This window comes from Falco cherrug, chromosome 6 (assembly GCF_023634085.1).
Source record: "Falco cherrug isolate bFalChe1 chromosome 6, bFalChe1.pri, whole genome shotgun sequence".
Classification (NCBI taxonomy): Eukaryota; Metazoa; Chordata; class Aves; order Falconiformes; family Falconidae; genus Falco; species Falco cherrug.
The window spans coordinates 56388956-56404575 of NC_073702.1; the positions used below are offsets into that span (position 1 = coordinate 56388956).

The 15620-nt window shown below is 39.2% G+C and overlaps 1 protein-coding gene across 1 annotated transcript in view; it reads right to left on the reverse strand.

Moving 5' to 3' along the window:
• LAMA2 (laminin subunit alpha 2) overlaps nt 1-15620 on the reverse strand; it is a 377271-nt gene that overhangs the window by 231283 nt on the left and 130368 nt on the right. Inside the window, exon 5 of the mRNA XM_055714667.1 lies at nt 330-509. Within this exon, the coding sequence (XP_055570642.1) occupies nt 330-509 (180 nt within the window). The remainder of the gene's footprint in view (nt 1-329; nt 510-15620) is intronic.

The following is a 15620-nucleotide window of genomic DNA, read 5'->3' on the forward strand; positions in this document are numbered from 1 at the left end:
CAGAAGAGGTATGAGGACATTATCTAACAGCAACTACTTGCCAATTATCTGCATCCAAATGTTGCAGCCAAAGGAGCTCTGTGGTTATGTTAATAAGCATGTTATGTGTGTTAATAACATTAAGCAGAAAAGATAAAATTGTTGCTTCTGCTATAGAGAAAATAACAAAATGCTGTGAAGAGGGAATTCTCTAACACCAGGATTTTGACAGATAACAACAGGTATTCATCATCTCCCAAAATTTCCTATGGGGAACAAAGGCAAGTACAGCGTTTACAAGTGTAAGAGAACTTCTACACACGCATGCCTACTGTCTTGCCAGAACTTACCCTCCTTGTAACAATAGGATCAATTTCAGTTGGATCTTTGTGTGCAAACATCATTAAATCAGCATTTAGAGTCCGTATTCTCTGAAATCTCAGGCGAATAAACCGAGCAGAAGTGAATTCTAGTAATACGCGTGAAGGATCATCAGCACTAGGCCGTCCATTAATTAGAGAAGTGTGAATCTGAAAAGAGAATTATTAAAGTAAAAAGGAATTAGACAACAGCAAAGCTGCTATGATTATGCCAAGAAATATTACAGGCACTGTAAGAATGCCTTTGCAAACGCAAAATACCTTCTTTCCTTAGAAAGCAGATTTCCCCCCCCCCCAGATATTCCAGGTACCCACAGACTCAGTTATGGAGAGGCTTTACAGTAAAAAAGTTTTGAGCAAAGGAAAGATGATATCACCAACAGGAAGACTATAGCACAAACTGCATACGTGTACCAAAGCCCTACAATAGCTTCTATGCTCCAGGCAACTCATTTCTCCTCTTCTAGCCTAAAACAGGTATTTTCAAGTTATTGAACAACCAAAGGGCTCAACAATTTTGAGTTAAAGGAACAGATACTTGGAACGGGACTCAGAATTCAACAGGGGTCAGTTTGCACCTCTTACAGTGGTCACCATCAAAAGGCTTTTGAACTAAGTGTTTTCTAAAGCCAGGATAAGGTAACTTTTGAAATACTGAAAGCTACAGCTGCCACAAAATGAGTCACAATAAGCATTCATAAGCATCTCCCTTTTCCCACTGTCTCTGCACAATACATCATTTCCTTTGAACCTTGTTGTCAGTGAGTTGAAGCAATTTCCTGGGTTGCAACTGTTTTTACCTGGTCCCTAAGGAAAGTCTTTATCACTTCTGAGAACTCTGTTCAGCATTTGTTTTTCCAAAGGCACTACCAGTCTCTGTTTACACTGTGGTTTCTGTAAAGATTAAACCCCTTTCTCCGCCTGCCCTATGCTAAAGTCTTCTTTAGAAAGAAATCTTGTAGGTTAGTGCGCTCTGTGGCTTTTCCATAAAGAAAGAGACTCCCCGACCCCAATTGCAGTATCAAGGGCAATGAAACAAAAATAAGCAATCTTCTTCCCCTCCTGTCATTTTAGCTGATCATGGCATACATTAGCTGCAAATCAACAAAATAAAACAGATGGGCTGCTACAGAATTGTTCTTGGGAAAGGCCTGCAAGAAAAAAAATGTCAGCTATAGCAAAATATTGTTAATGAGCACCTAAGGGGAGGGAGGAAAGAAACCATTAATTTACCTATATTCTGGAGTGTTAAAATTTAATTGGGGCATTTTTATTACAGGCTGGTACACTGAAATAATGTTCAGATGCTGAGCCAAACGTGCAGAACATTAGAACAAATAAAAGAATTATTAGTTCCTTGCAATGAACACGTGCACCTCGCCTCAGTGCTCCAAGCGAGAGGTCAGGTCCACACAGCCACTTTCTATCACTGAACATGATCATATTACCTCAGTTTCAAGCAAACAGCTGCACTGAGAATGCCAGCTGGCACTCACCCAGCAGTGGCTGCCTCACACTGAGGACAGAGACAGCAAATGCACTGCTCCCAGAAAAGCAGTAGCTCTTCCTTTCCTGGAGTCTTTGCAGGTGCTGGATGGAACGCTTATTGAACAACCGCTGTCTTGCACTGGCTACGTGATACTATTAACTTACTTATTTTCACTACCAACAGGGAAAGCCTAAACATCATCGTGTCCAGCATCCTACTCCACTATAATCCCAGGTACACAAAAACACCAGGAGCGACTCTGCCTGAAGCAACTATCAGTCATATCTCACCTAAGTGTGAATCAGCTCCTCTAGGGTTCTGCCATGTTATCTCCAGGAATAGGTGACACTGCTACCTCCTCCTGAGATCACAGCAACACCTGCACTTCAAGCTCTGACTCGGTTTTGCTCATGACTACAAGTAATTAAATTAGACAGTTGGCTGGCAATGAACAGCATAAAATGCTACAAAAAAGAGAGGGTACAAACAGAAGTTTATAATAAAACCCACAGAGGAAGCAAGGAGGAGCTCCTGAATGAGAAACATCTGGTTACAAGCAGGACAAAAACACATGACCAGATAGAGCAAACTGCTTGAGCCCCCGGTGAAAAGAGGAGAACATGTGTGGAGAGTAAACTTCAAAAGAAGCCTGGAGACAGTGGCAATATGTCCAGTGGGAACTGATATACCCTTCCAAAAGAAGAACATTTTTGGCACGAACACATGCCCAAAAACTTCTTTGCATAATATTTACCTGTAAATAAGGAAATACATTTCTTCTGAGTGTTTTTCACACCATCACCTCCTCACTTTAAAGAGCATCCAAGAGATCTCTCTCTTACAGGCATCAAATGTAGGCAGGTTATGGTTTAAAACAGTAGAATACAAAAGACTGAACTTTGATATTCCAGAGACAAAGAAGAAATGTATCTAAAGTAGTGCTGAAAACATCCCCTAGCTCACCCTGAACCACCACCACCACGGCTATAAGCAGCGTGGCAGTCTATCTTGTTAAAAATACAAAAAAATAAGCTTTCAGGGATGTGGGGAGAAGTGTGCAGGTAAAAACCCATGTATCGGGATAAGCAAGCGCCCACAGGGAGTTAAAAATATGAAACACAGACACAGCTTGACCCCAAACGACACAGCTGACAAACTGCAGTCATATCTTTTGATTTCAATTTTTTAAAAAAGAACAATTTTAGTCTTCAGACACTGATAGGAAAAAAACCCACCGCATTAGAGTGGTAGTTTTACAGAATTAAAATGTAAATTCACAAAACAAGAGGCATCCTTTTCAGAATAGACCCCCTTTTCAAAAGGTCTCATGGATCTATCTGCCAGTAGCACATCTATTTGGCAAGGCTAAACCAGTAGAGAAGATGACTTCCATTTATATTGTCTTTCATTCTTGTGCTTAAATGTTTCACAATTTCATTTTAAAACAACAAACAGATTATTTCTCATAATTAATGAAATGCAGCTATGTCCTGCATAAATCTGGCACCTGTTCAAACACGTACACCAAAATGACACTGAGATTAGAAAATTAAAACTGGATAGTTTTAGCAAAATTAATCTGAAGGGAAAATTTTACACAGGCAAAATTAATTACTCTAAATTATTTCTCCTCCTCTTAACATCTGTGATGAAATCATTAATTTCTCCCCAGTAACATTTAGAATCAACTTGAAAAGTGTCCAAGTTGTTCCTATTCCTTGAAAAGAGAGTAAGAAAGAAACCAAGAGTACTTTGGGAATGTGTCATTAATCAGGAATAAACAGTAAGAATTTTAAATAACTTTTGAAAAATAAGTTTAAGTAGAAATCAGATTTAAAATATTTTCTGTATGATTCTCGCAATGAGACGTCATTGTGTTTTTCCAAGGCACACCATCTCTTTTCATCTCTCTCCACGATACTGCACCTATTTGTAAGACACTCTTTGTATGACAGCACATTTTCAGTCAAAACACTAACATGGCTACTACCATCCAAATATTTTTGAATCAGACATGAAAACTATTCCAGTTTTCAGTTCTCAATATCCATCTATGACTATGCCATCCAAGATGAGGATAGTACTTCATATATAGCTCCGAGTCCTGCCAAGACTAGCTCCATTTTCACACAGGCAGCTAAGGCACTGATGTCCTGTCCTATCTGTATGCATACTGCAGTATGAGCCACACTGGAGTTCTACTGCAGAGCTGAGATCCAAAAAAAGGAGTCTACCAGGAAAATACTAATCCTTTAATCCACCCATTGGGCTGCTACAATTTGGATAATCCAAGTCCCCCTGAGGGAATAATCTCATATTTTGCTCAGGTTTTATGGACAACTTTTATTTACCAATTCCAAGAATGAGGTAATCACCACTTTGGATTCTAAATGAAAGCTATGTAGATGTCAACCCTAGAATTTTTTTTCCTTTACAAGGAACTTTTCCAAGATTATATTCCAACAAATGGGATCTTTGGGGAAAAAATGAGCATTCCCTTACAATACATCTAGATTTACCACAATGACAGCCAAATTCTTATTTTGTAAAATAATTTTGAATGGCATCCGATTTGTCAACCAGTTCAATAGTCAGAACTACTCAAGCAAAATGGTACGATGACCTCTAGCAGTAGCTGTATTAGCAACTGTATGTTCAAAGAAATTATATCACAGTATCACAAAAACCTCAACGTTGGACGGGAACTCCAGAGGTCATCTGATCCAACCCTGCTGCTCAAGCAGGGCCCCCTAAAGCCAGTTGCCCAGGACCATGTCCAAACGACTTTTGAGTATCTCAAAGGATGGAGACTACACAGCTTCCCTGGGCAACCTGTGCAAGTGCTCAGTCACCCCCACAGTGAACAAATGTTTCCTGATAGTCCCACAGAACCTCCTGTGTTTCAGCTTGTGCCCACTGCTTCCTGTGCTGTCACTAGACACCACCAACAAGAGCCTAAGCCTGCTGCAGCACAAACAAACTAGTAGGCTGCAACAAGGCTTTACCATCAGTCAGATTCTACTGTCCATGCTGTTTCTCCTTCCTCCAGAGATCAGACCACACTGCTCCTCCTCCACCCAACCCCCTCTCCCCCCATCCTTGGGGCTATTTAACTACTTAGCAGGAACGAGCTACACCTGCACATTGTCCATGACAATCAACCCTCTGCCTCTGAGGAAGGCCACAGCTGCATGTTATCAATGCTGATCAACCCACTGCCTTCATTCCTCTACATAACTCCATCTTTTTTGCACCCTTCCTTCAGTTATTTATACACATTGATGAGATCCCCCCTGAGCCTTCTTTTTTCCAGGCTGACAAGTCCCAGCTCTCTCAACCTTTCCTTGTAGAAGAGATGCTCCAGTCCCTTCATCATCTTTGTGGCCCTTCACTGGACTCTCTCCAGTATGTCCATGTCTCTCCTGTACTGTGGAGCCCAGAGCTGGACCCAGCATGCCAGGTGTGACCTCACCAGTGCTGAAAAGAGCAGAAGGATCACCTCCCTAAACCTGCTAGCAATACTTTGTCTAATGCTGCCCAGGTCACCATTAACCTTTGCCACAGAGGCACATTGCTGGCTCACATTCAACATGGTGTCCACCAGGACCCTTGAATCCTTTTCTGCCAAGCTGCTTTCTAGCTGGGTGGCCCCCAGCATATGCTGGTGTATGGGGTTGTTCCTCCCCAGATGCAGGAGGTGCACTTCTCGTTGAATTTCATGAGGTTCCTATAAGCCCATTTCTCAAGCCTGTAGAGGTCCCTCTGGATGGTGTCATGTTTCTCTGGCATTATCAGCTACTCCTCCCAGTTTGGCGTCATCAGCAAACTTGCTGAGGGTACACTCTGCCCCATCATTCAAATCATGAATGAAGATGTTAAATGGGATTGGACCCAGTATATTTTCAAGTTAGTTTAGTTACCAAGTCATCTGTCTTCTGTATTTCGTTTGGAAACAAAGCTTCTAACAGTTATTGAAAAAATGCATAACTTCATTAAAGGAAAAACAAGAAAAAACATTTTGAAACACCAAAGATCTACCTAATTCAATGTCCTATCTCCAACAGAGGTCAGTAGAAAACAATTAGGAAGGAATGTAAGAAACGGGGCATTTAGAGAGTAATCCCTTTGATACAGTACCATCACTTCCTCTGACTGCTAAATGCTTCCTGAGCTACAGAGGGAATCTGAGTCATACTGCTTAACATCCACGAGTTGCACTTTTCTCCATTATTAGTCTACTCCCTTTTTCCACCATTATGATTTTCATCACTACAGGCATTTGTCCCAGTGGGAGGAAATTAAGTTTCTTTTTAAAAAAACAACAAAACCCCACCTGGTTCTGGTAGGGCTTGTGGGTTTTTGTTTGTTCCGTTCCCCCCCTCCCCCCCTGCCCTCCTTTTAAACCTGCAGTTCACATCATGAATTATTTCAGTGGCAGTGAAATTATGAAATTCAGGAAATTGTGAGTAGTCAACACATTTTCATTTTTGAACTTCAGCATCAACTTTTTTTCAGAGAACTGTTGAGAACGCTACAAGTTCTCTACTCTGAAGGAATTTAGTTCAACACTAGTCCATCAGCATTCATGCATAACTTTTTTTTTCTTACATGTATTACTTTGCTTTTAACAACACTGATTTCCATAAAGTATTTTTCATTTAATACCATAAACTGCTAATAGAACAAGTTATCTTAAACTTGGCATTACCAAAAATGCTGCTATTACACAGTTTTCTGATTTTCCACATTGCTCACAAGTATGTTGAACAACTTAAACACTACTAAAGATATTCAAAGTGCGTCTCAGTACATTAGAATGTCTGGACCATGTCAGACCCGAAAGACCTATCTAGCAGGTAACCTGCCTCATACAGTAGCCAAAACAGCATGCTAACAGTAAGATGAAACGAAGCATACATACTACTTCCTCAGGGATTTCTGGAGCTATAGCTAGTTACCATATATTTGGTAACTCAAAGCCTCAAAGCATTTCCATGACCTTACTCATTCTCACCTTAAATCCAGGTCACCTTTAAAAGCTACATCCACCATGTAATAAGAATTTTCTACCTAATTTACAGGTCACTGGGGAAAAGATTCTTCCTTTACTTGTTTTAAACCTGCCTCTTACTTAATTCATGTAATACTTCATAGTTCCTAAGTTGGAACAAAGAAATATATATTTCTATCAGCACTATACTTCAATACATTTCTTTATAACTAATTAGACGGGCACAGGTACCAAGCTTCCAGATTTGTAGTTTCCTTGGATTCCTAAGGAATGTTTCTAAAAAGCTGTTCCATTTGACACCCCACACCCCCCAGTTACTGAGACTAAGGGGTTAAATAATAACTGTTGTAATTCACCTGTTTTAGCCATGAGTTCATTTTCACTACCCGATTTACCAATTATGTCTGCACCTCTTCAGTTAACAACCTAGTTTGTGACTGCTTCTCCAACTCCTCTCCTGTAAATAATGTTTCCAGTGCAGAAACCTTCCTGACAGTCTCTATAGCAAAAGCTGATTCAAATCATTAATTCAGTTTTTCAGCAATGACCTTATCTTCCTTGAATGCTCTTTGATCATCTCTCAGCCCACTAATTCACTGGCAGACTTCTTGAATCTGATGTGTTTCAAAAAAGGTTTATTTCAACTTCATACTCAATCTCTCAGAATCTTTTTCGTATCTTCATTGCGGTTTAACATCTCCTTTGCTGGAGCTTACTTTCCTACCTTTTTTTCCTCATTTGGAGAAAAAGACATGCCTTCCATTCATAAACAATGATAGTTTACTTTTAATATCTATTACCTTAGTGTATGGTTTAAGCATGTTGTAGGATTTCTGGAACCATTCTTAAATGTAGCACGCATGTCTGTGTAATGCTTTCTTTAAACAAACTCTAGGCTGTCTGAAATTTTTTTATCTGTTTGACCATCTTTTCTATTTTTACCTTGTACTTTGGCAGATTTTATTCCCTTGAGATGTTACATTTTGAGTATTTTCTGGGTATTTTTACATAACAATTGTTCAACATCTACTCCTGACCAGGATCTCTGCACTGTTTTGGACTAAATCATGGGTTCCTTTACTAGCTGAACTAAGAATATTCAGGTCTTTAAGAAATACTCGTTTGCACAACATTCTATTCTGACACCTACACAGTCTGCCAAAGCATTACAGAAGGCTGACAGTATATTCTCAGCCTTCCTTTGGCAAGATCCACTGACTTGCACACCTCCATCTGGGCAGTTGCTAATACACCACTAAACCTGTGCTGTCCCCATTCAGGCGCTGAATTTTATTTCAGGGAGATTTCATACACCGTTTTATTTCTGCTGAATTCCTTATTCTATTTAATATTATTCTTAAATCCATAGTGCCTCTCTTCCATAAACGCTCAGTCATTCCTAAACAACTTCTTGTTTCTGATATGCCTATTCTGTCACCTCTTTCCAACACCCTTTAAGGGCAGGCAGGTATTAATTAAAAGAGTAACCTTTCTCAGCTGCTGGGCATGGATACTTTTGCAGATACTGGGGCAATATTTTAGATGCATCCGATCCTAGCTTCTGTAACAAAGACACCTGAGAGGACTTGCGATGTGCTCCAGCCAGATGACCATCAGACCATCCAGTCATATGACCAGAATTTCACAACACATTTCGTTGGGTTTCTGCTACTAAGAAGTGACAGATGTAGCCTAAGAAACTTTCTGCCATTTTTTGGCAGAACTTTTAGACAAGTCTCATCTCACTGATGAACAGGCACTTATTTAGACTGTACATGTAACAGGTCTTCAGAACAGAGAAAAGTATCACCCTGTACCTCACCACATATTTGTATACTTCGATAAAATCTCTCTGAGACTTCTCAAGGCTAAGCAACTGCAACCCTCTCAGCCTCTACTTGTAGGATAGATGCTCCAAGTCCTTAATCATCTTCCCAGACATTTCCTGGACTTACTCCAACATGTCGATGTCTGTCTTGTACTGAGGAGCCCAGAACTGGACACAGCTCTCCTGGTGTGCTCTCATCACTGCTGAGCAGACAGGGAATGATCACCTCCCTCAGCCGGCTGGTGACACTCTAACTAATGCAGCCAGGAGACTGTTGGCTTTCGTTGCTGCAAGGGCACGTTGCTGGCTTATGTTCAACTTGGTGTACACCACTGCTGTCAGGCTCTGTTCCCTCCTCACGCTCCTGGGTGACTTAGGCACAGCTGGCTCACACCTCACTGAAGAGAGCTCCCAGCCCATTATCTGCTACCAAGCACTGAACTACTGTGTAGCTGCCCATCTGCAGGCAGAGAAGGAGCCTTCCTCCTGGTATCAGAAGTCACCAGTTTGCAGTTTTCACCATCATGGGAGTCTCCACTACTAAACCAACAGGCACAGACTCTGCCCACCTCTATTTTTGTAGATTGGTGGCTACAGAGTCACAGAGAAAATGTCAGTTAGTATATCTCTTTCTCGTCACCTCTGATGTTGCGCAGTCTGCTGACATCCTCCTGCTGTTCTTTATTTGGGGACAAAAATCCTCAACCACAGCAACTATTCTGCAGGCACAGACACCATCTCCTTCTGCCTCAACCTCAGCAAGGTTCTTGCAGCCGCAGAGGTGAAAAGCTGTGTCCTCCCTCTGGAACTCAGCCTGACTTGAGGGCTCTGCTGTGCTGGGGTAGTTACTCCAGGCAGTGCTGGGGACTGTGCCTCATCACCACTGTTGCACACAAACCCACTCTTTCCACTCCTCCTCCTGTGCACGTTTCTACGTGAACTAATACACAAGCATGCAACATGTTAGCTGCCTCTGTTGTTTTACTTAATGCAACAGTACAAATGCTGCTGCTTTGCATGAGGGTACATTATCAACTGCTAAGTTACTTAAAATTAACACATTCCAACAAAGGTTTTAAGAATTTTAATTATGCACAATGTTCTCACTCAATTTTAAAATATCCATGCATGAATCCAAGCGGTGCATTTTTCTACTTAGAGCTTTGGTATTTCAAGTTAGTTACTTTGCCAAGCAATTTGAGTGCACTCAGTCTCAAGCTGTTTGTAGGATCTAAAAAAACCCCAGCTGTTTGGCTATATGGCATGGAGATTTTATGTTCGCTTTCCTTTCAAGAAAACAGCATCACTAACCAGTATGCTTTTCACTGATGCATATCTATATACTGAATGTTAGATAAACTGGAAGACTTAATTCTTTCATTAAAAGTGAAGGTTACTTAGTGTAATTTGTAATAAGGATGAAGCAGGAACATCGCTCTACAATAATTTTTGGCTAGTAGTGATAAAGAACTTCCTTTGTTCAAATACTCAGTAGTTTATTTTGGACATGACATCTATCCAGGCTATGGGCTTCAACCCTGATGCTCTGTGTGGGGCAGTGGTCTGAATGTAAAATATTGTCAAGTAAGGTCAATTTCTAACTAAAACTTAACCTCAGATAGCAGTGTAATGGAGAGAAAAGCTTCTGTCCTGCACAAAAAGACTTTCTACTTGATAATCAGCAGTCTAGAAGACAGATATGTCAGTCTTTAAATGATTTAATGGGAAAGGTACTCCATGATTTACATTTTCAAATTATGCAGTCACATCAGTATGAAGATGGACAATACTGAACAGCAATTTTTCCACAGGTGATTCAGTAGCTCTCCTAATTCTCCTACCCAATACCAGCTTTATCTGTTGCAAATAGCTCATTTGCAGTAGATGTAAAATTACTGTTGATTAGTTAATCTCTAGGCATCTTATATTTAAACCCTAAAGACAAAAGTTTTCTAAGTTTTTGCAGTGCAGTCATGACTATTGTTAAAGTTGGTTTCAAAACTAGAACAGTAGATCAAAGCAGATGCCAGAACTCAGCATCCATTTTTTCATCATAAATACATATTTATGATAACTGTATATAAGGAGTGTATTTGGCAAGGTTTGCTGTATTTCTAATAAATATCTCACTATCTTAATAAATTAATGGTTTAGTAAGTGAAAGCACAACTCCCTTGTGTGCCTTGCTAATGAGTACAAGAGCTGCTTGAAATGCAGTGCTTAAACTTGCATTAAAATGTCAAGGGCTATGCATGTCAAACTCTATCTCAACTAACTCATTCCCCCTAAGAATACAGGAAAATGTCAGCTTAACGAACTGTTTAGCAAATACTATTGTGTCATTGACAACTATACCCTACAGCTTAAGCTAAATAAGGCCTCATATCTTCAGTTCTGATTAACTTGCTTTTGTCATTTTCCTCTTTCCAATTTCACTGGAAACTTAAATTGCTTATTCTAGCCTCTGCTTTTCTATGGCTCCTGTAATTCTCAAGCTTGTCATTTTTGGACAAGAAATAATTTGTCAAAGACATCATCTTGTATACTTTTAAACAGACTGCTTATTGTCAGAGCAATAGTTATTAATAAATCAAAAAATAATAAGGAATTTGATTACCTAGAAACTATGTTTGTCACTTCAAGTTTTTATTTTCTTTTTGTTACTGTCTTAACTAAGTGGAAACACTACACTATGCTGTAGTTTCAGCAACAGTTATGCATACTGCAGTCCATAAGGGATTCAGACAAGGTTCAAGTCTTGGAACACTGTACTTGAACACAGTGATGACCATTTGTGTTCTACCGGCTCTTCAAAGTGTACTCGCAAGTGAGATGCCATCTCTTAATACAGTAAAAAGGTATTTTGTGCTCAGTGATAAACTAACAAGATAGCTGGAGAAAAAGTTAAAGGCTTGGCTCTTACAGGAACGTTTCAAAGATGAAACACACTGAAACAACATTTTAAAGAGTTATCTATAAGCAGGTAGATTGGCAATGTGCTATAAGTTCTAACACATAATACCACAGGTGACTTATGATTTTAAACCATCAATTGACAGCTGTTTTAAATTTCACTGTACACAACGGAGATCTGACCTCTGATGTCTGAAAATGTGTATGACCACTGTCATTCTGATTTACATTTTGTCAGTGTCATATAGCTGCTGCTGCCTAACCTGGTGTCCCTTAAGCAAGCAGATTAGAATAAGAAAAGTCGTCACAATGGCTGATGTCAATGGCAGCTCCAGGTGCAAAGGAATTCTGGAAATTACATTAGTCTCTGTTCTGATCCACCAGAGGTGAAACACACTGGCATTACTGGGTTAAACACTCCCACCTATCTGCTTAAAGGATGAAATATAGCGGTCTGTCAGATACTTTCTGCACAAGTACTCAAAAAGCACAACATAAAAATCTAAATGATACTATTTTTTTTTAAATGCACTGAAGTGAGATGAAACATATCTTAAGGGGATATTTTTTCATTACTAATTTTGAAAGTAGTATGTTTCTTTTTGGACAATGAACATGAAAGGGACAAGTAATTCCAAATCAATGACTAAAACAGGAGAGTTATGTTTTCTTGCAGGTTATAATAAAAAGCATTCTGATCCCCAGATTTAACTAAAGGGCTTCTAACTATGCCAAACTGAATATTTAAAAAAAAACGCAACACCTACCCCCACTTTCCTACCAAGATATTACAATTTCCCTTATTTGTTATATGATTGTCCTAAAAATTAATGGCACTTTCCACTAGATTTCTTCCTGAATGAGATGCACTGTGGAGTGCACTGCGGAATTGCAAACAAACTACTGCCAGAACAGAATGATGACTAGTAGAAACAAAATACACAGGAACTTGTCCAGCTGTAAGCAGTTGCAAAGGGCTGCCAAACACAACTGCTGATGTAAAAGAGGGAGAATGTGAGGATTTAAGCTGCTCAAACAGTAAACAAGTACATCTGCTCCTGAATGCTATCATTAAATAAACTGCAATAATATGCTTTACATTACTGCAACATTCTTGTTTTCAACTACAACTCTGAAGAGTTTTGAGCTCTGGAAATTTCAACAAAACTTTTTGGGTTTTTTTGCACTGCAGAGCCATATGTGGAAAAGCCCATTACAATTACCGTACAGTGTTGGAGTCTAAGTTCTGTGTCATATCATTTGGAACACACACTGATGAACACTTTTAAAAACAGATGGGATCCCTTTAAATGGTAAGCATTCAGAGACTTTAATACCATTTATAATGTTTTAAAACAAAAGAATAAATAGGACACTCAGCTGTGGAATACAAGAAACTTGATCCCTCTCCCACTCTGAACCTGATCTTTTCAGACTTGGAGATATTTTACAGGAGCTAGTATGAGATAAGTCAGGGAAAAAAGTCCATTTCTAAGTAGCACAGAATGAACAGCCAAGCCAGGAATGGTATATATCTTCTGTAAAACACAGGAGATTAAAGAATTATATGCATGAAAACATTTTGTTCTTTGCTCCTATCATTAATGGTTGTAAAGTTGTAAAAATTGCAGGTTTACTTTGGCTACAAAAACTAAACTCGGCAGGATTTTGTCAAACTCTCAACTGTTTGGTTTTTTCAGATTGCATTTATTATACATGATATAAAATAATATGATCTGCATAGTAAACTACTGTACTGATTTTGGCTGGGATAGAGTTAATTATCTTCATGGTACCTTGTGTGGGGCTATGTTTTGGATCTGTGATGAAAACAGTGCTGATAACACAGGGATGTTCCAGCTATTGCTGAGCAGCTCTTGCACAGCATCAAGGCCTTTTCTGCTTCTCATGCTGCACCCACCAGTGAGGAGGCTGGGGGTGCACAAGGGATTAGGAGGGGGCACAGCTGGGACAGCTGACCCCAACTAACCAAAGGGATATTCCCTACCAGATGACATCATGCTCAGCAATAAAAGCTGGGGAGCAAGTTAGCCAGGGCTTTTAAACTGTTCTTTTAAAACTTCTTCCTTCAGAAGTTCCTCCAACTTCTTCTACAACAAAGAAAAGCTCTACTGTGGTGACTTTATGTCCCTCCATAGGGAGCTCAAGCCACAGAATTCACCTGCTGTGGATCTACTGTCCTTGGCACTTCTATTATATCTCAATTGCCTAACAGGTTTATTATTCTGATGTCCTTGAAAAAGCTTCTCATACTGTTTTTTTAGGGCTTCAGCACAGTCATTTTCTTGGTATGGAAGGGCAGTATTTTTGTTCTTTCTATTTCTTTTGCCTTACTGTGAATTTATGCTCATTTGCAAAATTCCTACTTTCCTTGCTGGGACAAAATGTTTTTATATGATGTCTTTTGGTTTCTAATGCCTATTATATACTTAGGTATTTTATCCTGCTACTTTTTTGGAAGCTCTACGATTTATTCTTTTTTATAAATAGCATACATAAGCTCCTACACACTTGAGAAGGAAACATAAAAATACATTTCCACCTTTAGCTTTTGGAATGCCTTTTCAAATTTTCTTAGGAGCATATCAAATAGTGAGAATATTATTGCCACTTTACAGAACAGTCTTTAAATAACAGTTTTTCGAACTAGCCTGTCTTGCATTCTTCTCAAAACATTTTGAGTCACTTCCCATATTCTAAGTTCTCCAATTAGACTGCTTCTTGGAAGAACATTTAAGGGTGCTCAAAAATCTCCCTGTACTCCATCATGACAGTTAGCCAGCCTATGGGAAGCTAACCGTAGTTTATTTTTTCACTATGGTGTTTATTTTTCCCGTCGTTTTTCCATTCACAGCCTCCTTGGTTAGTTTCACCACCTTCATTAAGTATCACTGCAGTCCTAACTTCTTCTACTCTTACTTAGGCATGAAATACCAATTTTCTCAAACACAGCGATGTTTGCTAATACAGTTTGCCTACTTACTCAGCTTGGCTCTATGCTTTCTTCATTTGTGTGTTCTAAAGTCTAGACATCAAACAATTTATCCATTGGTATTACAGTGTCTCATTGACTAACTTTCCTTCTATTGATTTTCTGTGTCACCATTTAAACTGAAAACTCCAGGTAAACTATGCCGTTTGGTTTTGATTTTCTTTTACATAAAATTCCTTTGCACTGACATGAAAGCATGCCTACATTTGGCCTCAGGCTGACCTGTTCATGTGTCCTAGCTTCAGTGAGATTTTATTGATCAAAATTATTCCTCCATGTAGCCCACCTGGATGTTAACAAATTCTACCTTTAAAAGAAATATTCATTTTTTGACAATACAGATTTGTAATGTTTTTAAGCATTAAAGCATGATTCATCTTCAACTAGGCACTCACAAGATTTCTCCCAGCACCTGGTTTTAAATTACCTTACAATCTTTTTCCTCTCTCATTTCTGCATCTCTCAGCTGCTTATCATCTTTACCAAGTCTATAAGCCCTTCTATGCCTTTGGCCACCAGATTCATTAAAAACAAGAATTAAGCTATTATTTCTCACAGTAATTTTCCATGACTGTTAACAACTACTCAAAAAAAAAAAAAATAAAGACGACCAAACCCCCCCCCTTATAAAATTGTGTTATGATTTTCTCATCTCAGAACAATAACCCTACATCAAAAGCAACAGATAGCCAAAGTAAATAAATGATTGTGTTATTACCTCTTAGTGGAAAGTGCTTACAAGTAGTATCTCATTTAGGCAAAATTTTCTATTAAGTATTTCAGTTGTGTGGGTCCAGTCTTCAAGTATCAATTACCCCACTCTCAAAACAACCACCCACTGGGGATCTTCAGTTCCCCTAATCAAACGGAAGAAAAAAATCCTCACCAAATTACCAAGGACTCAGTGTTCTTGCTCTGCTGCCGGAATGGAATCTACTACTTCCAAAAATCAGACTCCAGACACAAGAAGAAGACATGTTTGGGTAATGACAAATCAATACCATGAC